This window comes from Corylus avellana, chromosome ca2 (assembly GCF_901000735.1).
Source record: "Corylus avellana chromosome ca2, CavTom2PMs-1.0".
NCBI classification, from domain to species: domain Eukaryota; kingdom Viridiplantae; phylum Streptophyta; class Magnoliopsida; order Fagales; family Betulaceae; genus Corylus; species Corylus avellana.
In genome coordinates, this window is record NC_081542.1 from 6,749,304 (window position 1) to 6,773,750 (window position 24,447).

The window sequence follows — 24,447 nt, forward strand, 5'->3', positions numbered from 1 at the left end:
TTTCTTTTTTTTTATTTTTTTTATTTTTTTTATGTAAATATGTAATCGATGCTAAGAAGTTAGAACAGTGAGTCTAACCGAAAAAAAATTTCAAAAAAAGATGAAAAAAATTGTAAATTTAGATCTAAGCAACAAATTGTTTTCAAAGACATCAATAAAATATTTGTTTTCCAAATCTCCTACTTCCATAGGTAAGGTGCCGGTTAATGAGGTTTTTTTTTTTTTGATAAGTTGAGTACTAGAAATTGGGAAGAAAGAACAGTTTTGGTCCTGTCTCATGCTTTCTTCATTTTAAATTTTTCTGTGTGAACTCATTTAAGGGTTTAGGATTAAGGTTTCAAAGGTTAAAGCAACTATTCCAAGCATAGTAATATAGAAAAAATGCTTAAAATATTACAACTTTTACTACGAAGTCATTTACAAACTAATGTAATAATCTATTTCGGAATTTGCTCAGTTTTTCTTTTCTTGTATTATGTTGCTTGCTTCTTCTCTTTTTTCCTTTTACAAATATCGGAGGGCAAGATAAGCATTGATATAGACAAAGTATATGGCGAAGATCAAAAGGTGCTGAAAGCATTTGATGAACTTCAGAAAACCCACATCTGCCTCAAAACATGATATAGATAGACAATTTGGACAAACAATTTCTGATTGCATTGTAAAGAGAAAAAATATAAGTAAATACAAGAAAAACACCTAAGAGGAATAATGAAATGCTTTGAAACATTTATTCAAAAGAGGTCAAAATCTTCCATTGGAAGTAGTGTTGAGGAGGAAATGTGGTTTACAACTTGTGTGGAGCTCTGGCGACAAAAAGATGCCTCATACCACGGTATATGTGTCAAACAAGATGGTCCCTGTTTCAAGTAAAACTCATTTCTGTACAAGAAAATCAGCCAAGATCATAGGAACCCTTCACAGAATGGCTGCCAACCCGAGAGTATCCCCATCATCAGATCTGGTTTCTGGAACATTTACCAAATTGCGAGTCCTCACTGAAAGTTGGGAGTGCAACAGGTTAGTAAAATATAGTATTGAATGTGAAAAATACAACAAATAAATGTCTCTTAATGATGGAAGGATTTTTTTTAGTAAATTTAGACTCAACTTCCCAACTTCATAGAATATTCCCATTTCAATTCATTTTCTTCAGTAGAATACATAATATTTGATGAAAGAGTAATGCTACACATGCTCTTTGGTGCGACTTAAAAAATTACCATTAAATTTGTGACAGATCACTATTGAATTTTGATCCAATGGTGATTTTAAAAGCCGCGCCAGATAGTGTGGAAATGAGAGTGTAGGAGTAGATTTGTGTGTAGCATTTCTCTTGATAAAAATACTTGTCCAATACAGGAAGAATAATGTCTATGATTATTTAACTGAGGAGCAACAGGTATCTGTAGCATTCCTCAGCCTCTTTGTAATGGAGTTTCATTTAGAACATTTCTCGGTTTCCGTGCTTCACCATTTCATGATCCATGATCCCTAATCCTTAAGGAACTCAAGTCTAATACAAAAGCAATCATCAATAATAGCGCAGATTCTACAGCATAATTAAAACAGCTTAAGAATCACTCAGAAGCCAAAATGCTCTCGCATGTGCAAAAAGATAATAACAAAGTCAGAACGCTTACATGAAACATTTGTAATAACATTTGCACTTTTCTGAGCAGCTAGTGCTTTTAACTTGTTTCCAGTAGCTAATAAGAGCAAGCTCTTCATGTGCTGCTTCTGTTCCTTAGGACTAGATGTCTTCATCAAAGCTTCTTCAAAAGCAGCCAAATCATGGGGTTTGATGCAAGGGAGTGAAAGCAAAACCTGGGAAAAACTCAATACATTTTTCAATTAATAACTTATTTGATACTCCTTTAATCAAAGTATACTCGCTTGTAAATGTCATACACGAAGACATTAAAACAAAATGTAGGTATCACAACTAACCTGCCTGGGAGCTGGATCTCTATCGCAGAGAAAAACAAATATTTCACGACACAGAGCAACCAGATCTGCACTGGTAATAGCATTTGACTCGAGGGCCAACCCTTGGATAATTGCGGAAAATAGATCTCTAGAAACAAATTCTCGAAGTTCCACGTTATTCGTTGATACAGAGAGGATAACCACAGCAGAACAAAAGGAAGAAACTTTTGTCACGGCTTCACCATCTGTCCGTGTGAAAGTTTCTAAACATATCTGCAAGGCAGGAAGGGCTAGACCTTTGTGCATCAAAAGAAAACTGCAAATGAATTACAAAGTTTTGGACAAAATTAGAGTTTGTTGGAGTAAAGATTGTTTTACCATTAGATTAAAAAAAAAGAAAAAAGAAAAAAAGGAACAAATATACAAAATCAAGATAATTCCACAAACAAATCAAACTTACAGACCAAAACAGAAATCATAGGGATGTAAAAGCAATCGCAGAAAACAAGAGACAAAGCTCTAGAAAATAATGCAAATCCACATACCCAACCATAGAGCTTGATGCAAATGCATCCAAATCTTTGAGAGAAGACATATCAACACGGATAATATGCCCAGACTGTTCTAAAGAAGGAAGACCAGCATTTAGCGGTGGCCAAGCTATAGCGGAGAGGAGTGAACATATTTCACGAGTTAGATCTCGAAGTAGCTTTTCTTCCATTACTTCCACTTTTAAGTCTGACCCAGCAACTATTCCATGGATGTCTGGAACCTTTGCTCTACCTTCATGCAGAAGACCGGACCATGAGCAGCTGAGAGCCTGCTGAGAGTAGTGAAATAATGGGTGCAGAAGTTTTTCCAGCCAGATGTCCCACATATCAGAAGGGCAACATTTAACCAAAGGAATCAAAACTGAATGAACAAGCTGCCTTATATGCCTGAACTCCATCGACTGTATATTCTCCACTAAGGCTAGTGCAACAGAATCTATATCCAAACCCTTGAAAAATGAATCCCCAATGGTTGTTGACAACCCTAATACATTGTACCTAGGAGAATAAAAGACACATCAGTACCAAAAAGGAAATAGTTCACATCAACTAGAAAAACAAATAGTACATGACAAAACTAGCTTAAAAATAAGTTTAAGATTGCACCCGGAGGGAGGAGGAGAGTAAAACTTTGATCCATAAAAAAAATAAAATAAAAAAGAAGAAGAAAGCTAGTGACAAAATTCCACATGCAGTCAAGAGAGGAACACTAAATGAAACCAACACATATTTTGGGATTGATAAATGAAATTTAATTAGGAAAGCTATAGACTTATTCACTCCGCCAATCACTAACATAAATATTCAGTAGTAATTTCAGCAAGAAATTTGTAACATAATAGTTATAAAGACGTACTATTCCAAAGTAAATAACTTACGGTGACAAAGCCATCACTACCTAAACTAAGTGCAGCTAATGAGAAGCCATTCAAAAATGTTCATGGAAACTTTACTTATGACTTCGAATATGCCTCTTACTTGATTAATGAGATGAAGCTAAAAGTTGCACCAAATAACACTAATTGAATGAAGAAAAATACTTGGGTATGTAAAGTTTTTACACATTCTTCTAGGGCTGTAATTGAGCAGAGTATTGGCTATTCAAAATCAGCTCAAAAAACATATACATAGGCTCAAGCTTGGCTTGAACTCGAATCGAGCTTTAGGAACATGTTCGACCTCCACTCAATAGAAATCAACCAAGTTCGAGCTCAGCTCGTTTAATTAAACAAGCCGAACTCAAGCTCATTTCCAATTTTTTTTACAAGGAAAATTAACATTAATTCTATGCCATAAAATTGCTAAGCTGAACATGCGAACACTATAAAATTTCTATTATATATTATTCTACAACGTGTGTGCGTGTGTTAATATAGCAGTATCATGTTATTATATACATATAAGTATACATGCATATATATATGTATTACACATGAATCTGTACATCCGTTTTATTTTAGTGTATATGTACAAACTCATAGTTATGTATTATGTTAGTATTTTGCTATTAAGTTAATATTTTAATGTGTGCCAACACACACATATGTGTATACATACACAAGCTTGAGCCGAGTCAAATTTATATGAGCATTGTTCGTGAGCTTAAACCGTGCTGAACCAAGTTTATCCAAGTTCGGCTCATTCAATTAATATTTGAGCAATAATATGTTCAAGTTCGACTTGTTTATTAAACAAACCAAATCAGGTTGAGATTATATGAGCCATGCTCAAGCTATTCATGAACAGCTCAGTTCATTTACAGTCGTACATTCTCCCTGTTTCATGATTCTACAGCAGCAAAACCTGTAGCAGAATTTAAATCTAAGACAAATTTCCCAAGCATATCTTTCGTTTATTAAATTTTTTTGGTGGAACTTCTATCTTCATCTCGTTGATCAGACAAGAAGCAAATGCATAGTCTCTGATAAACTAGCTCTGAACACCTTGAGAAAATATTTTTCAGTACTTCAGATTTAAAATCAATGTTGGCTCAGTTGCCAAATTTGTAAGAACTCCCCTGCCACCACAAGTATTCTACTGCCTAACTATACCTCAGTGAGATGCAAATACTGTTATCCATGATAGATTGAGCAAGCCATTTAAGACTTGCAGTTAATTTTCAATAGTTTTATTACATTAACAATAGGTAGATTCAATAGATAATATAATAATTTACTTTCTCTGCGTCTGACACCGGGAATCATATAGCAGTTTGAAGCTAGAAATTTAATTCAAACAAACTTGTCAGCTTGTTTACTCCTTTTTTTTTCTTAAATTGGAACATGGTTTCTATTGAAACAACTAATACATTTGCCAATTGGTTGAACTTCCATTCTCTTTTGTACTTATCTTTATACCTTTTTTTCTCAATTTCTTTATCTTCTAATGTGGTTGTGTTTGATGAAAAGGCCACAAAAAGGAGAGGGGAAAAGGAAATAGTATAAAGATACATTAAAAAAAAAAAAAAAAAAAACTTTGAGTTATTCAAAACCAACCCAAAGGCATACATACATACCCACTGTCTCTGATACCTTTCAGCCAGTTGCGTATATCAGACTCGTTTGGCTCCGCATTTCCTTCCTTACCCATGTCAAAGTGAGATCCATCTGTGAAAGTTAAGGCACCCTTTGATAATTTAGGATTCCCTTCCCCTAGGAGACTGAATAACTCAGCATCAGTAATTGTCATTGAAGCTTTCACCTCTCCAGGTAAGATTTGAGATATGGATGGAGACCAAAGGGAATGTATAGCGCGAAGCAGCTGCGGAAAAACAAGGACATGCTGCAATTATTACTATCTTAAACTTTAAGAAAAGATATGTCAAAAAATCATATGGTCCTAGAAGTTTTGTCACATTTAAAGAGCAAAACTAATGAGAATATTCAACATGGCCATATTTTTGGGAGTGGCAAGCATACTTTTAAAAGAGGAGGTAGCATCCATGACAGATGAGAAGCCATGGGGTGCAAAGGAGTAGAGCCAGATGTCAAGTTGTTTTGTAAATTCAACTGGGCTTTTCTAAATCCACTCCTCTTAAGTGCCTTCTCAAAGAATGTCAGAGTGTGGAAAATTGACCACATGGTTGGTGTCTCAGAGCACAAGCGAACCAGACCTAGTGGTTCAGACAAATAATTATTTTGCCACTCCAGCTGCGTCCATTGTTGGCTCAAGGGTTCTAGTAACCATGCCAAAACTTCTTGCTGCTGTTGAATCCTGCAACAATTACAGAAGCTTGCAATAAAAAGGAACACAAGCGAAATCCGAAACATGAACACAGAGACATCCTTCTAAGCAAGTAATTACCCAGCAGCAGAAGCCATTACAAGAAATGCTTCCCCTAGAAGATTATGTTCACCCCGAAGCAAACAACCTTCTCTTTGCATATATGCCATGGTGTCAGCTATACCCTTTATAAAGAAAACATTACAAGGTGAATTAAAAGAAAGATGTATAAGGGGTAAGCTTTTAGGTTCCTTTATTCAGGCATGTATGGTTATAAAATAAATTTTCCTCACATGCTTAGCAGGCATCTTAACTCTAAGTATATATTTGTATTTATATATATATATATAGTCAAGCATGCACAAGCTGCCTATGAGGTAGTACTTGAGTTGAAGTACATTTATTTTTTCTCAGCAGTGTTCACAGCTTCTCAAGCTGTGGAAATCACAGGTTCTCACAATTTTTATCACATTGAGAAAGTACAATAGAGAACAGGTTGATATGGCGTCCAAAGGCTTTGTAGAGTTCTTTTGAGAGCAATCAATGGCAATCCCAAGAAGCCCTTGCACTTCTGATTTTACATTTTGTGAAAAAACCTTTCACAATTCCAGCAAAACTTCCGGAGCTGTTTCATTAATTTTAGTTTTAGATTTAACTAGGCCTCAACTGGGTATCATTCATATTTTGGTTGTCAATGATCCACCAGATTGCATAGCAATTGGTCATTTGGCCCTGCATTACCCACTAATTTACATCTGGTTCCAATAAAAAGCCTTATATGTGATCACAAATGCGTACATTAAGTTCCATGTTTTAGTTTGAACCCTCTGGAGTTGGCTTACAATTTAACTCATGGACAAAAGAAGTCACCTTCATATGAGGCAGAATACTTTTGCCAGCAGCTTTGGCTATTCTAATAAATGATGTACAAATCTGCAACCTTGCATGTCGTGCACTACTTGTAGAAGGATCCTGCCAAGCAAACATGGTTTTGAATTGCATGCCTTGATTGTCTTTACATGAATTAAAATGGAAATGAAGACTAAAATTTGAAGAGAACCTTAACAACAAAAGGAAGTGAGTTTAGGAGCTCAAATAGCTTATTGATGACACCACCAACTGCATCCGGGAAGTACTTCAGAAAGGGACCCAATGCATCTAAGTAGTGCCCAAGTGCTTGCACAAGTGCTGGCTCGGTCCATTTCAAAGCAAGAAGTTGCTGGAGCAAATCTTCAGGTCAAGTAACAAAAGTTTTTAAGGAGTCTAAAATAAAAATCTAAAAAATTCTAATAAGATACAAGAAGTTGCTAACAAACCTTCAAATATTCTACACAGTGCAAGATGAACTTCAGAACTACCCCCGCCAAATTCATTTGATCCATCAAAAACTGCATTCACAACATTTTCTAAAGCCAATTGCATACTTTCCATCACGGCCAAGTCCTGAAATTTGGAAAAGCATGTGCATACCAGAAGACTGTCATTTCTAATATAAAAATGAAGTGATGTTGGAGATCTGGCAACTCCAGAGAGAGTAAATTTTTTGATGAGTAACTCCAGAGAGAGTAATCATAAAAACAAGAGTCTGTAACCAAACCTGAGCAGGCATTTGAGAAAGCGAGAGGTGTTTGATGATTGTAATAATTCTTTCAGAAACTTTAGCACTGGCTATAAGGGGCTTGTAAGAAGCAACAAACCTGATTAACTCTGACTGCATTAAGAGATCATGAATCAGTAGACAAAACCCCAGAAAAAACAGACAAGAAAAGGAAAACCCTAACAACTTTATGCCAACAATGTTAACACCTTAACCTCCCTTAGGAAAAGAAAAAAACTATTTGAAAAGAGATATCATCCCAATCCAAGACCACTCTGTTGACTTGATCATAAAACCAAATTACCATGTTAGGATATTGCATTGGATGAAAATTACCAGATTTCCAGATTATGAGTTAACTGTGACCTAAGAGAGACCATGGACAACTTTTAAATCCCAACTCATAATACACTAGGTTCATGATAGAATGCATGCTGTAATAAGTTGTATGATTCTAGAAGAATACTTATATGAGGTGTCCAGAATAGGTATCCTAGTACCAGCTTGCATTCTCAGGAATATTCCTCACTCTATTGTCATCATTTCTCCTATATTATGGAATGAATAGTAGAGGGCTGAATATATATATATATATATATATAAACAGGTCCTCCTTTCATACATTTTCTTCCATTTTTCCATCATGATTAACATGGCATCAAAGCCTGCGATTTGAATATTCCCTTCCTTCTTGTAAATCAATTCTTTGCAGTTTTCCTTCTCTCAAATAAGGATAATCATGGGTTGGTTATGGAATAGCTCTATTCAGTTATGGTTCTGGGCTTCCTAGCTAATTGGGCCACCCAAGTTATTTGGCCCATGGGTTTTCGTGTGTTTCAGCATTGTTTTTTTAATTGGGCTTCTTCTCTCCGTTGGTTCCGTGTTGTAAGGTTGATTGGATCAGGCAAGGTTGGTTTGGGTTTCAGTTGATTGGTTTGGATCGGCCCTCTTTCATTGGACCCAAATCAGGTTTGACCTAGGATCCTAGTGGCCGGTTCACTCCATTTTGCAAAGAAATAGCTTGAAAGGAAAGCAGTCTGTAACTGTAGCAGGTTATAAACAAGAAAAAGAAAAGTATCATAATGCAAAATGTGAAAAACAAAGACATCTTAGATCCTAGACATGTGATACATACCAGCCTCCAACGATACTGGCCAAAATCACCCCTGCCTTCAAAATCATCACTCCACAACTCCAATGCCCCCAGGGTATGTTCAGTTCCAGGAAGAACCTTTTCCCTCTTTAGCATGCGCTGGAAAGATATATCCAGAATTGCACTACAAATATCATCATTCACAAAATCAAAGATCTTTCTCTTTTCACTATCAGCCTGTCCAGAACCAGTGCTTAGACTACTAACAGCCGAACTGTCCCCAGCTGAATGTGCAACAACCTTTGGCTTTGACATCAAGTCTCTCATTAGTGCCTAAAAGGGAAGCAAGCATAAAAAATATTCAAAGATAGCTAGCTGCTAGCTGAGCTTTATTATGGACACCTTAAAAAAATTATTGGTAAAATACTACATACCAGCCAAAAGAGCAGGGATTGAAAATGAAGAACTAGCTTAAAGTGTTGAAAAAACCCCAGCATCTGAAAAGAATAAGAAATGGGTTATACAGTAATTGAACAACTCAGTTTACGCTCATAAAAATGAATAGTTTACACAGGATGAGAAATCATTCGGATTCTAAACAGAAATATAAAAATCTATAGTTCAACAATTTTGATTTTAAACTAGCTCTTGCAGATGAAAAGCAGTGCAAGTCAAATCCAGATCACATAAGTTATTTAAATCAAGAAACAGGGAATATATCTCTTTTTTTATAACAAGCTCCATGCTTCCATAAGAGATATAAGGACAAGATATAAGAAGAACTCAAAGCCACCGAGATGCCCATATAATGTCTAGATGAAAAGCAAAGCATCGAACTAAGAATAGTAAAGATCTGAAATTCTCACCCTATAAGAAATGACTGATACAGGTTCTATTGAATAATTTTTTTAGCGAAAGAACCTTTAGTATACCCACTTGTGCCATGCAAACCATGTGGATGGACCAAAATAGGCAGACCACCTGTAGATTGGCCATTCAGGCTCAGTTGAGGCGACCTCAAGCACACCCTTAGAAGAAATCATTGCCGAGGTCTCAGCTGGCCCACAGAAAGCCCACAAGCCTGGCCTGACCTCGGCCCATTCTGACTGAATTTGGACTGGCTCATCTAGTAGAATTTTTTTTTTTAATCTATATTAGCACCCAACAACTACACTCACTTAATTTTGGTTTACCTCAGACCTTTAAAATCAAAACTCAATAGCCTGAGGATTTGTCCACTTCTGACTTTTTGGTTAAAAAGGCAGCGCCAGTGCATAAAGTATGAAGGTATCTCTATACTCCAGGCTGCGTCGAGCTTAGCTCAGCCAAAACTTGGATTTAGGTCCTAAAGTTTGACCAAGCTCAGCTCAGATAGAATTCAAAAGCTCAATGCAATTCAGACTGAGAACCTATGTTTTCCGGAGGCAGTTTTGTTGTCGGACTCTAAGCTGGTGAGCCCTTCTGTTCTTGAGGCTTTCTCTATCCCTTTTGCGGTGGATAATCCGGTACGCCCTCTGAGTAAGGATAGGGAGGTTTCTTTTTCGGGGGCGGCGGATCCTGTCCTTTCTCCGGCGACGGAGGAATCTCTTGCTGCTGATTGGATCCCCTCTTCAGCTAAAGGCTTGATCAGACGGGGGTTCTTTGGGGCTGCCGATGTTGGGTCTGGGTCTTCGTCTGCTGTCCGGCAGACCTCTCCGGTGTGTACTCCTGCTTATCCGGTGGTGGCCTCTCTCTCTCAGGCGGAGGTTCCTGTTTTTCCGGTGAGTATTTCTCCCTCTGTCTCCAAGTCTCAGCTGGGGTACTCCCGAGGGTGAAGGTAGAGGTTGCTAAGTAGTTGCACAAGAACGAGGAGATGATAGCCGAGTTGGTGGTTGATACTCCTGTTGTCGTCGTTTCTGCACCTAAGGTTAAGGGGATGAGGGAGCTCAAAAATCTGGATTGCTCTATTTCTCCGGTGAAGTTCCAGCATCGACGGGGGCTGTTTGGGTCTAAAAATGTTTTCTCCTTCCCCCCTGAGATGGACGTGTCCTCGAAGGGGTTTGTGGTGGGTGTTGTCTCGTCGAAAGGTGAGATAGATCCTCAGGAATGGTGGCAAGAGAGAGCTGTTGAACTTAGAAAGTTCAATCAACTCTGGCTTGGCCAGCAGGACTGCCCGGGGTAGGATGGACAACATTTCTTCAGGGGCATTCGTGTTGGTTATCTATTGTAGGTGTTGTTTGGGTTTTGGGTATTCCTTGTGAGCTTGGCGCTCTCTTTTTATACTCCCTATGTAATTGTGATGTGCCCTTTTGGGTTTTTGATATATACATTTATTGACCTATCAAAAAAAAATGTAGCTATGTTTTGAAAGGTCAAGACATGGCATTTACAAGTGCATTGGAGTTCCTGCAACATGAAAACTCCATTACTTGTTCATTCATATAATTACGATCCCTCAAACCAAGGCTGCAGAGAGAAGAGACCAAACTGAGAAAAATGATGCCAACCTAGTTCAAGTGCTGCCAATAGCTTCACACAAGTGACCAATGAATAATGAGATTAATTAGATGCTGACAAGCTATCTGTATGGTGTGAAATTAAGGGAAAGGTTATAGGAGCTAGGGCTTATCAATGAGCAAGCATCAGATGTTAATGCTAAGTTTCAGTGCAGACTCATCCTCAACAAGTTAAATTTTGGTAACTCGCAAAGTTAGTTTGTGATAATGCCTTACCATGTGAAGCTGAGTAGAACTAAATAACGCTAATTGGCAATGAAAACTCTAATGATACATGTTGCAAGATGATATTAGAGTCTAATTACCTGTTGTAAATAAAGGGGAAGAAGGGTGCTATCGCCAGCAATAGACATCAAGTTCGAAGAACCCAAAGACACCATACTCTCACATATATATTCCGCAAACTCAAATTCACTTTCATCAATAACTCCAGCACTAGAGCTTGATCTGTGCAAAAATTCTCTAGAGACATTCATCAAGATCTGAAAGATATTACTCATTGCAGAATTGAATTCAGAAGCAGAGTCATCAATAGGTCTCTTCCTGCAAGTCCCAATTCAGAGTAGCACAATAGTTCATGGAAAAGCCTCACCACGGAAAATGTTTGCTTGTCTTTAACAACAAACAAAATTGAAAATGCAATTGAGAAAACTATAGTGCATACCTTGGCGAGACAAGTTTGAAAAACTCACAAGCATGAAGACGAAAGTCAGGAGAAGAAAGTAAGAAACCACACCTGTCGTGTGAGTGAGAAAGAGGGGGAGGGAGTGAGAGAGTGAGATACCAGTACAACCATCTCAAATCCAACCATGTCAAACTGCAAAGAAGGATATCATACCCATGAATTATGCCATATTTAGCAAGATCAGGCAATGGAGCCCATTCTGCATATGCATTAACAGCATTTAAAGTATTTATTGTTGTGGCTGCATGCTGTTTTGCAACATCCATTTCTTGATTACCAGCTGCACGCACTGCAGCTCCGAAGTGCCTTTCAAGTAACTGCATCAAGAATTAAGGCATTACAAAACTGAAAGGATAAATGACTTCTACTGAAGATAAGGACCAAGGCATACGGTGTATAATAAAGGCAAAATTTCAGGCAAAGATTGAGTAAGCCCTCGCAACAACAGCCTACGTCGATCACCTGTGTGGTACATTCAAACCAGGGTAAGAGAGGAATAAAGAAACACCACTCCAGACGAGAAAGTGACATGCAAGTGCATGAACATATGAACCCCCAACACCCCCCCCGGGAACACACACACACAAAAAAAAGACAGTGAAGAACGCCTAAGGGCAATCCATGATAACCTTCCAAATCTTCATTGTGAACCATAATATCTTCAGGAAGCCACCTCAGCATCATTGAAACCAACTCAGCCTAACATAAAAGAAAAGAATCAACATAATACCTCATGCATATATTAAAATAAAAATGTAATCATGCAAGACCATAGTTGCAAGCAGAAAATGGATTTACTTGTGCAGGACCCTTGCTGGACAGGGAAAAAAGAGACGGGAGCAGTTCTTGCCACAAAACTAAGCCTTCTCTTCTAACTATCTGTCACACATCATAAGATGAGCACTAGAACTGCAAATGATAAGATTATCAGCAGCATTAAACATAAGTCAAGACCAGTGTGGTGTGGTGTAAACCTCAGCAACAAGAGCGGCTGTCTGACTTTTCAAAGCCCATTCCTCACAAGGATTTGCAATCTCAGACATCAAATCAACAGCAACATTTGCAAAATTCCTACGTTCTGTAGAGCTTAATTCCTCCCACCGCAGTCGTACCAAATGCTGCAGAAAGATGCATATGTTATAGCCACATCTTTTAGACCAGTGAAAATGGAAATCATCATAGCGTTAGCTAGGTAATGTAGGTGTGAAAAGGGCAACCCACAGATTCTACTATGGGGCTACCAAAAAATAGTCTAGTAAATATCTTACAATCTAACACATTCACATCAATCAAGATCTAGGTAATTTAACAGCAAATTGTTATATCGTTTTAAATTCTTCCTCTATGTGGTTTTGCCGCACTTGACAGATTAATAATTTATCCAAGAAGCACTCTTTTTTTGTGACTGGATTATTTTAATTTAAAATTTATTTGCCACCATTTTCGAAATCTTGCAAAAAAAAAAACTGCAAATATGTAGCATTTACTTAAACTAATTCCTGTTCACAGGGCAACAGATAAATAAAACTATCAACCCACCCACTAGCATGCCAGCTTGTAGGAATGTGCCAAAATGTAATGAGATTTACTTTAACGTATTAAGAAATGTCTTTCACTATAAACATTCCAGTGCCACTCGCTTCAAGGCATCTAAATTCCTAATAAATCCAACTAAGTACACTTACCAATCACTCACCTGAATCCCAGTACCATTTACTTTAGCACTTGAATAGGACATTTTAGTGTAGCTGTTTATAATACAATTTGTATTTAGGTGGTTTGTAAATCCCCTTTGGATACAAGAGGCATATGAAGTTGAAATACTATTGAAGGATATGGAGGATGCACTTTAGAGACTAGGCAGTATAACAAATAAAATGACAGTTTTGCCTAACAGAGCATTTTCCATCGAGGAACTGAAAATCAAGCATCAATTCCCCCACATCAATATCTTCAGACACAGAAGGGTCAGCTTTCTACAAAGTCAATTCCACCTCATCCGGCAGTGCCCGCGCCTACATGTTTATTTTATTTTGGCACTTTTGGATAAGGAGAAACTGATGAGAAGCATATGTCAGTGAAGTTTCAGAGAGTTTTGCCAAAAAGCTTTCTCTCTGCAGTCAAGTGAAAAGAAATTTTCTTTTTTTGTCTCCATTTGTAGGGATTCATTTCTTTAACTTGTAACTCTCTTTCTTTAGCATTATACACTGTGCCTATGCATGAACATGTTGCCCTTCCTCTTTTTTGTGGAGTTTTTACTACTCATTCTGAGCAGAAACGCCCCCTCCAATATATCATGAGAGAAAACCAGGAGTGCAGGACACAAGTTGCAGTTAATGAGTTACATGTAGACAGAATATGAGGCCAAAATTCTACCCACCTAGATCATCCACAGCATATAACCTAAAGCATTCCTACATAAAAGAAATTATAACACAATCATGCTGTACAAAATGCATTTCTCTCTAGATAAGATGACAACAGACCATATCACCAAAACACCAAAAAGCATAAAGAAACTTCTCCAAAAAGTATATGCACCTGCAACATTTTAAATGCATGCAACCGAATTTCAGAAGACCAATCCTTTCTGACTAGAAGGAAGGATGTGTTTGCCAAAACCCGTACATCTCCTGTTTTGATCTGCATATATTAAGTGGAATGTAGTTATCAACCAAAACAAAATATAAACAGGAAATTGGAGCGCCTATTACATAGAAGTAACAAAATTGCATAAATTATAATGCTAGTGACTGAACTGATTTATAGGGATGTTAATCCACTGAATTTACTCAAGGGAAAAAGAAATAATACAGTCACAAGCCTCATCTGGTAAACTTTTTCCACTACCAAGAATTTAAAGCAGACTTGATAATTTGTAAAAGTTAGAGACACCATGAATATGCTTCTGATAAAAGATAATCAAATAACGTCTTGATCTGTCGAAAAATAAGCAATTCAAAAGTTCACCCCCTTCAAATGAAACCACATAAACAGTTTTGGTGCAACTTAACCAAATTACTAACGGCATACAAAATCAAAAACCTTCAAAAAACATTGAAGTTCAGAAATTTGGTACTTCTAAATACTAAAACCAGAGCAGGCAATCAACTCTTTTGACACCCAAAAGCCCAAAACCAGGGGAAAGAAAACATAAGAAGTTCACATTTCACGTCTTTTAAACACAAAGACCCATTCCAACCTTGTAAAACGAAATCAAACTTTCAAATTTAATTGACAGAAAAACCAACAAAAAAATGGATATAAAGCCTATGGAAACATTAAAGTTACACAAATTTACCACTTCCAAATACTAAAAACCTTAGCATCAATAAAATTTACTCAAACCCAAAAGCCCAAAACCCTATAAAAGCACAAAGGATCACAAATTTACAGCTTTCAAACACAAAGCAGTAATACCCATATAGTGAAACTCATCTTAGTTGACCCAAACAACTTCCACACCAAAAAAAAAATTCACAAGATGCTACTGCATATAGATAATTGAATATATCAGAGAATAACATGCATAGGAAGATAAATTGATATACAGAGAGCGCGCGCGCGCGCGCTAGAGAGAGAGAGAGAGAGGGAGTACAGATTCTAAGAAAGAAACGGCTGCTTTGCGAGCGTCGGGAGGGGAGGTCCAGTCGAGGGCTGCAGCTATGGCTCGGGCCACATTGTTGGCTGTATTGGTGCTACTGTCCTCCATGGCTACTGGGTTCTACTCCGTATCGAGTACGGGATTTTCAAAGGTTTTCTTGGGCTTCAAGGAGAAAATGAACAGTGATAGACAAATGTATGCGGTTGGAGTGGTAGAGAAGTAAAGAGGACTCGAGAAAAAGCCACCATTTTCAAGTCTCAGGTTTTTACTTCCTTCTCATGCGCAAAAGCAATATTCTTTTTATTTTTTAAATTTCTTTTAATGTGTGTCAAGAAAGAGGATGGGGAAAGATGTTTTCCTTCAGGTTTTTATTATTATTATTATTATTATTTCCTTTTCAATTCAGGAAAAGGGAAAAGAAGTGTTTACACGAAGTTAATTAACTCTTGTTCACCTTTTATAGGTATTTGCCCTCCATTGGCTCGGGGGATTGAATTGATTATAGAAATGATTTATTAGTGAAGAAGGAAGGATATTATCTTGACTGATTAATAGATTAAACTTAAAACAACAAGTTGAAAAAAACAAATTGATTAAAAAATTAAAAAGTATAAATAATAAAATAAGATGAATATTATACTTACTCCCATTTTTTTACATAATTTTTTTATACTTATAAATAACTTTTAAAACTACCATTGAATTAAAATTCAATAAATAAACAATTCAACAAACCGCAAGTATATATTTCAAACAAGATTAAAGGGTTTATGAGGATTTGATTCTAACTCAATAGTGCATAATCTTAGTAATTAAGTGCAACTGTACAATTATATATTTCATACCACTTTTATATGTATATAATTTGAAAGAGCAATTTAAGAATATTTTCTTTATTGTTTTCACTTTTCTTGTTTTTTGGAAAGGGAACCAAACATAAAGTGAACACAAACATTTTTGTTTTTTTTTTTTAGAAAAAAGAGAAACTAAAATAAATAAAAATCCTTTTTTTATAAAATTTTTTTGCATCCCCGTTAAACATACTAACTTTAAATCTTAATCATGAAATTAATACTATATCCATTTTAAATGAAATTAAGAGAATACTTGTTTAAGTAATTGCTTCATTCACGTGATAAGCATTTCAACCTACCAACCTACCTTGAGAATCTGTGTCAATGTCCAAATAGAATGGTAATATGCCAGTTTATTTTTTTTACACTTGACACTTATTGAAGTTGGTAGGAGGAAACTTCTTTTAAACTGGTTTGAAGAAAATTACAACGAAATATTGAAGGGAAATTTTCTGCTTGAGCATCATTCTCAAACTCTTGGCTTTTAGAGTTTGTGATAGAAATTTTTCAACTGATTTTTTATTTTCATATACATTACCCACATTGATGACGGAATGATTGCTGCCGAATCTAATGCCCAAAGAATGCCAACAAAAAAAGTACGGCTAGAAACAACATTTATATCCTACAACTATCTCATAATACCAATGTAACCGTTGGATCAATCCTTATTAGATAACCAAAAAAATAAAAAAGTTGATTGAAATTGCTATGCTAACATTATGAGATAATTGTAAAATAAAAATGTAATTTATAGCATTATTCAGACAAATATCTCCGGCCATTCAAAAGATTATCAAAATAACGAACATAAGCATTGGTCTAAAGTAAAAAGTAAAAGTTGCTATGCAAACGATGTACAATGAACAACACAGACAGAATTGCAGTCTACTGCATTTGAAAGGCATCTAGCTTGAGAAGTCGGATTGCTGAACAAAACTTAAAACACAAGAATGTGGCTCTGCTGCCTTTATTAGATTCTTTTTAACCATTCTAGTCAGGATTCAGTTTTCAAACGAGGAACCTGGAACTAAAATAAATAAATGAAGATATACATATGAGAATTTTGTTCAGTGTCACAGCAAATTGAACAGGATTTTGCTTTCTTTGTTATCTTTTCTGTGGGGAAAAGGTAAGGGACTATAGATGAAAAATTGATCATACCCCCAGAACCTTTAACCAACCAATCAATCACATCCTTCAATGCGAAAAGAAGCCAGGCTGATTTGATAGACTTGCCTTACATTGCAGTAGGACTTCATCAAAACTGTGTTGAGCATAGGCAATCCAGCTTAACAGATCTGAATCTTGATGTAAACACTCAAAGTTTAAACCATGCTGTTCTTTCCTTTACCACGAGCATCTGCACTTCTGTCTTTGTGGGCTGCCGTCTGTGGTTTTGACGGTTCTCGTTCACTGACTGCAACATGCTTCTTCCGCCTTGGAGCACCAAGGCCGGCAGGGTCACCCAATGGACCCGACCAAGTTTGGAGCCGTTCTTTTGGATAAGCCAAAGAGGTTGAACTATATGAGACATCTCGAGGAACATTGGCAGGATCAATATGCTGCGAAGCACCCAAGGGAAAGCCAAGTTGTCCATCTTGGTGTGGTGGAGGAAACTTCTCACTCTTGCTCTTTGCATTTGCTTGGGTAACAAGACGCCTTCTCTGTTTCAGAAGAAAGCCAAAAGTAAAGAAAGATAAACTAGAACTAAAACCTGAACTGAGTCAAGAGTGACTTTAAATTTTGGTCAAATTGACATGTGAATTGTTTGCACGTTGATCTTTCACACACGCTAAGAGTGAGAACAAGGTAGCCTAAGTTGCTTCATCAAAATTTTGAAATTGGCTAACCCATATATCTCAAGCTCAGTAAAGACGAACAAATTTTCAATTTCTTGTTTGTTCAACGGCAAGTTCTATTTGTTAAAGTATTGATTAAATAATAAAATTCATTTTTTCTTATAAGCTTAAGCTTTTGGGATAAATTATGATTTAACATGGTACCAGAGCTAGAGGTTATGAGTTCAAATCCTGACTCCGTCAATTCACCCCCCATTTTAGGCTTAAGCTTTTGAAATAAGTGGTGATTTAACAATACTATTCAAAAGCCATGAGCTCCATATGACCCAGTTTACTTATACAACACTTTTTCAAAGTCTGAATAGCTTAGCAAATGAACACTTTCCAACAAACTACCTCTGAATCAATCTACTTTAGAACAAAATCCGGTAGCCCTAGAAATAACAAGGAGACAGGGCACACTAACTTAACGATTCAGGGCATGAAGTATGGCAAACTAAGAAAAAAACATCAATAGCTCTCATACTAAAACTTTAGTATCTGGTTATCTATTCACAGAGGATACTAAAATTTGAACCCACGTTTATGCAGTAGGTTAGTAAGCCAAACCAGAAAACATATTAACAAAGAGAAAAAGGGATGGTTGATAGAAGCAACGAATCAAACATACATCAACATTAGATTGAAGCTCAGCATTGGCTTCTGGAGCAGGATGTGCCCTAACAGCACGATCACGGGTACGCGTTTTCTTTACACCATCAGCCTGGGCTTTACTAGCAGCTCTTAATCTGCACAACCACACAGTTAATATTATTCCCCATTGTATACCTCATATAAGCAAGACAAGTCCATGCAAACCACTACATACCAACAATAAGAAAACTAGACAAACAATCTCTCACAAACAGATTAAAGAATAAATGCACAATAAGAATTTAAGATATAACAAAATTGAAATGGAGACTGACTGCAACAAGATTGCCAACTTAACCTCTACCACTTATCGATTCTAAATCATATGCTTCTTAACCATATCACAATTAACACATCTCCAGCCTATCCTGCAAATGTAGAAAACAATATGCCTCAAACCACAGTGAGGTCTAAGTTTTGCATTGTACAAATCAGTACTAAAAAGTAAAAACCATGCTAATATACATGTTTACTACCAAAATGAAGACCATGAGTAAATTAAGACAAAAGGTGGAATTGCCTAGGCCCCTTTACTATACTAACCAAAGCAATAAACATAAAAGCCTTAAATAATACTTAGGATATGATCCCACAGGTTGATATCAATCAGACCTTTAGCAATATGCACAATTTCAAAATATTGTCATAAAGAACCGAATATTTGTAGCAAAAGGCAGGGTTTAGAGCATCCACACCTCCGAGCTTCGTCATCCCGCCGTTTAGCATCCATTTCCTTGCTCGGGGGATATTTTGGGAGGCTAGAAGGTTCACAAGCATAAGGTTCTGTTGTGAAGAACTGTAAAAAAGTTGGGAAAGTGGAACATTGGAAGTACACAGACACAATTTCAGAAAGATATCAGACAAGTGACAAATTCAGAGAAAATAAATAAATTAAGCAAGTAACATCACACATAATCAATTTTATAGGATTTCAATATATCTAAATAACTTGATAGCAGCCTTCGTGATGCTTATCACTTTACACAGTGACTTCATTTTCTTTAGAAATTTTGAGCAAATAAGATAGAGCTATTTGGTTTCCATGGGTGTCAGAAACACCCGAGTTTTATATAGCAAACAAAACTGCCACTCCCAGATCCATTAGGCATATCTTTTAAGATCAAGAATACACCAAAAGAAGGTCAAAATGATATAGAACAACATACTTTCGTCCAAAAAATACATCCAAGATTTGAAGAACAGTTATCAGTAGGCTATCTTTTCAACAGCAGATCCTGTTTTACAGTGATAATATCAACTTCAAGGTAAATGTCAGATATACATGTAGAGGTTTTGACCTAATAACCTAATTAAATCTATTTCACTAGTGATTATTTGGTTGAGGAATAGTTGAGTTCAGTTTACAAATGAAAAGACAGCCAACAAAATATATATAAGAGCTTCAACAGAAAAACCAATTCCAAAACCAGATTAGTGGACTACCAGATCAACAGATAGGTGTTGTATAGTCTGTGTTACAATAGAAAGACACAACAACAGGATCATCGAGCAGGAGTCCATTTCAGTTCAGCAAAATGGTATTGGGCTTTTGAGGAGACCAGATTTGTCAACAACAGGTCTTGTCTCAACTTTTTTGGGTCTTAAGGGGGGTGTTTGTTAAACCCCCTCACATTCCCCCACATTCCACCACACTATTCACTTCATTTTTTCCAAAAAAAACATTCTTACTTTTATATCAAATCATTCACTTTTTATATCACATCATTTACTTTTTATTACTATTCAAATAAAAAAATCACTACAAAACAAAATTTTCTACTTTCCAATTCCAATACCACTTTTTCATTTTCCCATATCAATCATTATTTATTTTTTTTCATGAACAGTGCGGTGTGGTGGGGTGTTGTTTAACAAACACCCCCAAGGAGTGCATCTTCTTGGAAGATAGCTAGGAGGAAAAAGATTAAGAACCTGACCTTTAATGAGTCGTAAAATCAAGATTTTTAAATAACAGTCTCCACTGTGTATGAGCAAACTTGTAATGGACCAGAAACCAATTAGCATTGATAGGCAATAATGACTTTCAGGAACCAAACTATTACATTAAACTTGCAATGGACTGTAATAACTCTAGGTACATTATTCATCAACTCCAATTAGTAGGTGACTTGATTAAAGGATTCCTCCACTTAGTTTCATCGACGACTTAGGAAAACAAGCCCCTAGATAGATAAAAGAATTTAAGAGTGCTCAAATTGTCAAGTCTAGAGAAGCTATGAATATCAAAGGATGCCAAAAACAGAATACATTCAAGCATTTTAATTGAAAAAGATTGGTCATGAATATCTCAAGACTCACCTCACTTCTTAATGCAGCTGTGGCTGTCTGACGTTCTACTGGATCAATTGCAAGAAGCGTATCAATAAGGGGCAATGATGATGGAGGGAAATCTTTAAATGTCTCTTTTATGCATCTATTGTAAGGCTCACGGGGCCGGAATAAGGTTGCATTAGGCAACTTTGCTTTTTTAAAGTATTCATCCGAAGGTGAGCCACATAGCTTGTATATCTTATGTAGTTGCTCTACCTAAGTGAGCAGTAAAGATATCAGACCTGCTCTAAAGATACATTATATATGCATGTCGTACCCACCAGTGAAAAGAAGGGAAAGAAAAAAGAATATATTTAAAGTTCAAAATATAATTTAGGTTTCCCAATCAATAAGATGCAAAATCTGACCTATCCAAGATTTTGAATCATCCAAAATAGGAATATGGACATACTACTAAAGCAAAGTCATTTTAAATCAAATTACCAGGCAACATCACCTAGCTAGATAACCACAATTATATCCAACCCCTCATTCATTAAGTTACGGAATAAGGCAATAACAAGGCTTTAAAATCTATTGACATAAAGGAAAGAATAGTAAATAATAGATAATGTAAAAAAAAAAAAAAAAGAGGTGCTCAAACAATAACAAGAACCTCAATAAATACAACATTTGCAAGCTTCTATCAAAATTAAAAATAACCAAGAGCAAGAAAAGGGGAAAAAGAAAAAGGAAAAGGAAAAGGAAAATGCTACATTTCTTGCCCTAGTTCTTCTCCCATCCTCCCACTTTTCAAAATTACCATTAGATCTGTGGGGCCATATGGGTCCCACACATGAACCCCACAGATTCAATGGTGATTTTGAAAAGTGAGAATGAGAGAGGAAGGATGTATAGCACATCTAAAAAAAAGTATTTTTTTGACCATTGGGGGTAGAGAATGTAGACATGATTAGGAATAATCATAATAAGACAAGAACATGGATGTTCAAAATAGTATTGGCTATAGAACCTATCACCCTAAATACCAAAGTTTATCAAAATTGAAATAGAAGGTTGACATATGATACTGCAAATAAAGTAAAGAGAGACAATAATGTAACTAGTTACCTCTGTACGACCGGGCATAATTGGCTTCCCAGCCAATAACTCAGCTAAAATGCACCCTGCACTCCAAAGGTCAACGCCCACAGCATAATCAGTAGCCCCAAGAAGAAGTTCAGGAGGTCTATACCAGAGAGTGACCACACGACTCGTCATGGGGCGCTTGCGGTTTGGATCAAAGGTAGAAGCCAACCCAAAGTCAGCAATCTTAAGTATTCCACCATTGTCAATGAGAAGATTTGATCCTTTAATGTCACGGTGAAGCACACCATGGTTGTGACAGTGCTCAAGTCCAGATAGTAATTGATGCATGTAACATTTGACCTGGAATAAGAGGAACATTATGAAGTGCACAAAAAGAACATGTTCATTAACTTCAATTTTCAAGGCAAACACCGGCAAACCTGAGCCTCTGTGAATTTGATTCCTGGGCTAGCAGCAAGCCCAGCTAAGTCATGCTCCATGTACTGAAACACCAGGTACAAACTAAATGACATTCTTGATGTAGCCAAACCCTCTAACTTCACAACATTGGGATGATCCAATCTCCGCAAAATGAGAATCTCTCTAGCCATAAATTTCACACTCTCAGGTTCCAAATTATCAAATCGAACCTTTTTCAGGGCAACAGTTTTACCCGTCAATAAATCAGTTGCTTTGTACACGTTACTATATGTTCCTTGCCCAATCTAACATCAGAAGTTCCAAGGAAAAAGAAAAGAATCAAAAGCAGGAATATTATACACCAAGCTTAACACTATACATCATGAATTGCCCATATCAAATGATGTAACTGTCACGTTTCCCCTTCATTTTCACATATACTGAACAACATTGTGCATTAATTTTGAGCCTGTCACTGGCCACATCATTTGTGATAGGCAATTGATGTAAAAAAACACAAAAAGGAAAACCTCTGAACATGACCCATCAACCATCATCACATTTCCCCCTTTCCAAAACAAAATAAACATCATTTATTGCTATTAACTGCAGAATGGCCAGGGAAAAATCATTCAAGAGAGGCATCCAAAAATCCCAAATATTTTGCATTTTCCACAAAAAAACAAAAAGGTACCCACCTTATCAATCTTGCGGAAAGTGTCCACCCTTCGTGGAATCCACCCATCAAGTGCCTTCCCACATGCGTTTGTTAGCCAGGGAGGCCACTCAACCACAACCTTCTCTCCTCGTGGATGCTTGGGTAGATTACCCGACCTGGGGTTCGCCTTAGACCTTTTTCTCTCCCCCGGTGACCTCTGACCCCCATCACCACCATCCTTCTCCTCCTTTATCCCACCGTTATGAGCCCCAACAACGTTCCTTTCTACTTTCCTTGCTGAAAGATCATCTACCTTTCTATTAGACTGAGCACTCAGACTCTTCTCCTCCTTTGCCTCGGATACTATACCCGAGGATACTTCTCGACTGATCACACACCCCATTTCTTTAATCTAAGCCTCATTGCTCAACATGGTCTGCGCACCCACCCACACATATACACAAATGAGACCTTCAATTACAAAGAATTTGCCGCTAAAAATCAACCACAAGCATAAATAACTTCAAGAGTCAACGGCTTAAATCAAGTCTATCACTAACTATACGATCCATAAGAACTTCAATCGATCAATATCAATTTCACAAAACAAACATATTTAATTATACAAAAATTGACCCACATGACTAAAAGTAAATATAACCATTCAAATATAAAAAAAAAAAAATTAAAAATTAAAATTTTTTTTTTTAAAAAAAGATAGAAACAGACTCATTAAAGTCAATTATCAATGATTTGGAGCTTCCAAGATTCATTTGGAGGCAAAAGGTGATCTGGGTATTGAAGAAAGTGAGGCAGAGAAAGAGCTTCAAAAGTGAGATACATAAAAGGAAATAAATTGTTGGGGCATCAAAAAAATTGGCAAGAGAGAGAGAGAGAGACTTACAGTGATTGAATCTTAGTTATAAAAACAGAGTAATTGGGGTACAAGACAGTGACACAGAGAGAGATTGTGAGCTCTGTTGCTGTTTTGGTGTTTTATGCAGTCTTTTCTTTGCACTCGGACAAGAAGAGGAATAAAAAGAGCAGCAGAGATCTTCCCATTTTCACAAAAGTCAAAACCCCCATGTACTCTTTCTCTCTCTCCCCTTCTCACACAATTCACGTAGGAATGGATTTTTATAATTATTTTCCTAAATAGACCGACAGACTCTTTCTTTCTTTCTTTTTCTTTTTCTTTTTTTTTTTTAAAAACTTCATTTACCTTCAAAGTATTACAGTTTTTGTAACATTGATTTTGAATTATCAAGATTTGTAATGTGGGTATTCTGTTTTTTATATTTTTTTTAAAAAAATTTACCTTTACTGTTTTTTTTTATATATATAAGTAATTTTACCTTTACTGTTAAAATTAGGGTTAAATCAAACCGCAAATATGTGAAATGTTTTTATACTCATGTAAAATATACTTTTATAAAAGTTTATCCTTAATTACAAAATTAATTTTTTTAAAAAAGTAAAAATAA

At 36.4% G+C, this 24,447-nt stretch overlaps 2 protein-coding genes across 4 annotated transcripts; both read right to left on the reverse strand.

Annotated features, from left to right (window-relative positions):
- Positions 1-706: 706 nt before the first annotated feature.
- On the reverse strand, positions 707-15,459 carry LOC132170906 (protein HASTY 1). The gene is made up of 22 exons (XM_059582060.1): positions 15,171-15,459; positions 14,114-14,215; positions 12,547-12,690; positions 12,371-12,451; positions 12,202-12,271; positions 11,964-12,034; positions 11,726-11,889; positions 11,552-11,623; positions 11,193-11,430; positions 8,827-8,889; positions 8,435-8,725; positions 7,300-7,413; positions 7,019-7,145; positions 6,763-6,932; positions 6,573-6,674; positions 5,784-5,887; positions 5,399-5,693; positions 4,996-5,240; positions 2,475-2,978; positions 1,951-2,245; positions 1,644-1,827; positions 707-998 (listed from the first exon to the last, which is right to left on the reverse strand). Exons 1-22 carry the CDS (start codon positions 15,282-15,284, stop codon positions 919-921), a joined length of 3,630 nt encoding a protein of 1,209 aa, XP_059438043.1. The 5' UTR covers positions 15,285-15,459; the 3' UTR covers positions 707-918.
- A 1,511-nt stretch (positions 15,460-16,970) lies between these two features.
- Positions 16,971-24,063, reverse strand: LOC132168864 (probable serine/threonine-protein kinase At1g54610). 3 transcript variants are annotated; one of them, XM_059579936.1, is made up of 8 exons: positions 23,868-24,063; positions 23,004-23,399; positions 22,326-22,388; positions 21,928-22,245; positions 20,845-21,072; positions 19,221-19,321; positions 18,503-18,620; positions 16,971-17,697 (listed from the first exon to the last, which is right to left on the reverse strand). In XM_059579936.1, exons 2-8 carry the CDS (start codon positions 23,364-23,366, stop codon positions 17,359-17,361), a joined length of 1,530 nt encoding a protein of 509 aa, XP_059435919.1. In that variant the 5' UTR covers positions 23,367-23,399; positions 23,868-24,063; the 3' UTR covers positions 16,971-17,358. The 3 variants fall into 3 exon arrangements, with proteins under 3 accessions (XP_059435919.1, XP_059435917.1, XP_059435918.1); XM_059579934.1 differs by having other exon boundaries at positions 22,326-22,610; XM_059579935.1 differs by having other exon boundaries at positions 22,326-22,610; positions 23,004-23,434.
- Positions 24,064-24,447: the final 384 nt, after the last annotated feature.

What these genes read in the sequence shown, in the direction of transcription:
- LOC132170906 (XM_059582060.1), bottom strand. Translation starts at nt 15,284, where the DNA reads ATGGAGGACAGTAGCACCAATACAGCCAACAATGTGGCCCGAGCCATA. An exon ending in ACTGTGTAGAATATTTGAAG is followed by an intron (nt 6,933 to 7,018) that starts GTTTGTTAGCAA and finishes CTTGACCTGAAG; the next exon opens with ATTTGCTCCAGCAACTTCTT. An exon ending in AAAGGTATCAGAGACAGTGG is followed by an intron (nt 2,979 to 4,995) that starts GTATGTATGTAT and finishes TTATTCTCCTAG; the next exon opens with GTACAATGTATTAGGGTTGT.
- LOC132168864 (XM_059579934.1), bottom strand. Translation starts at nt 23,366, where the DNA reads ATGGGGTGTGTGATCAGTCGAGAAGTATCCTCGGGTATAGTATCCGAG. An exon ending in CTTTCCGCAAGATTGATAAG is followed by an intron (nt 22,611 to 23,003) that starts GTGGGTACCTTT and finishes TTCTGATGTTAG; the next exon opens with ATTGGGCAAGGAACATATAG. An exon ending in CAGCTGCATTAAGAAGTGAG is followed by an intron (nt 19,322 to 20,844) that starts GTGAGTCTTGAG and finishes ACTTTTTTACAG; the next exon opens with TTCTTCACAACAGAACCTTA.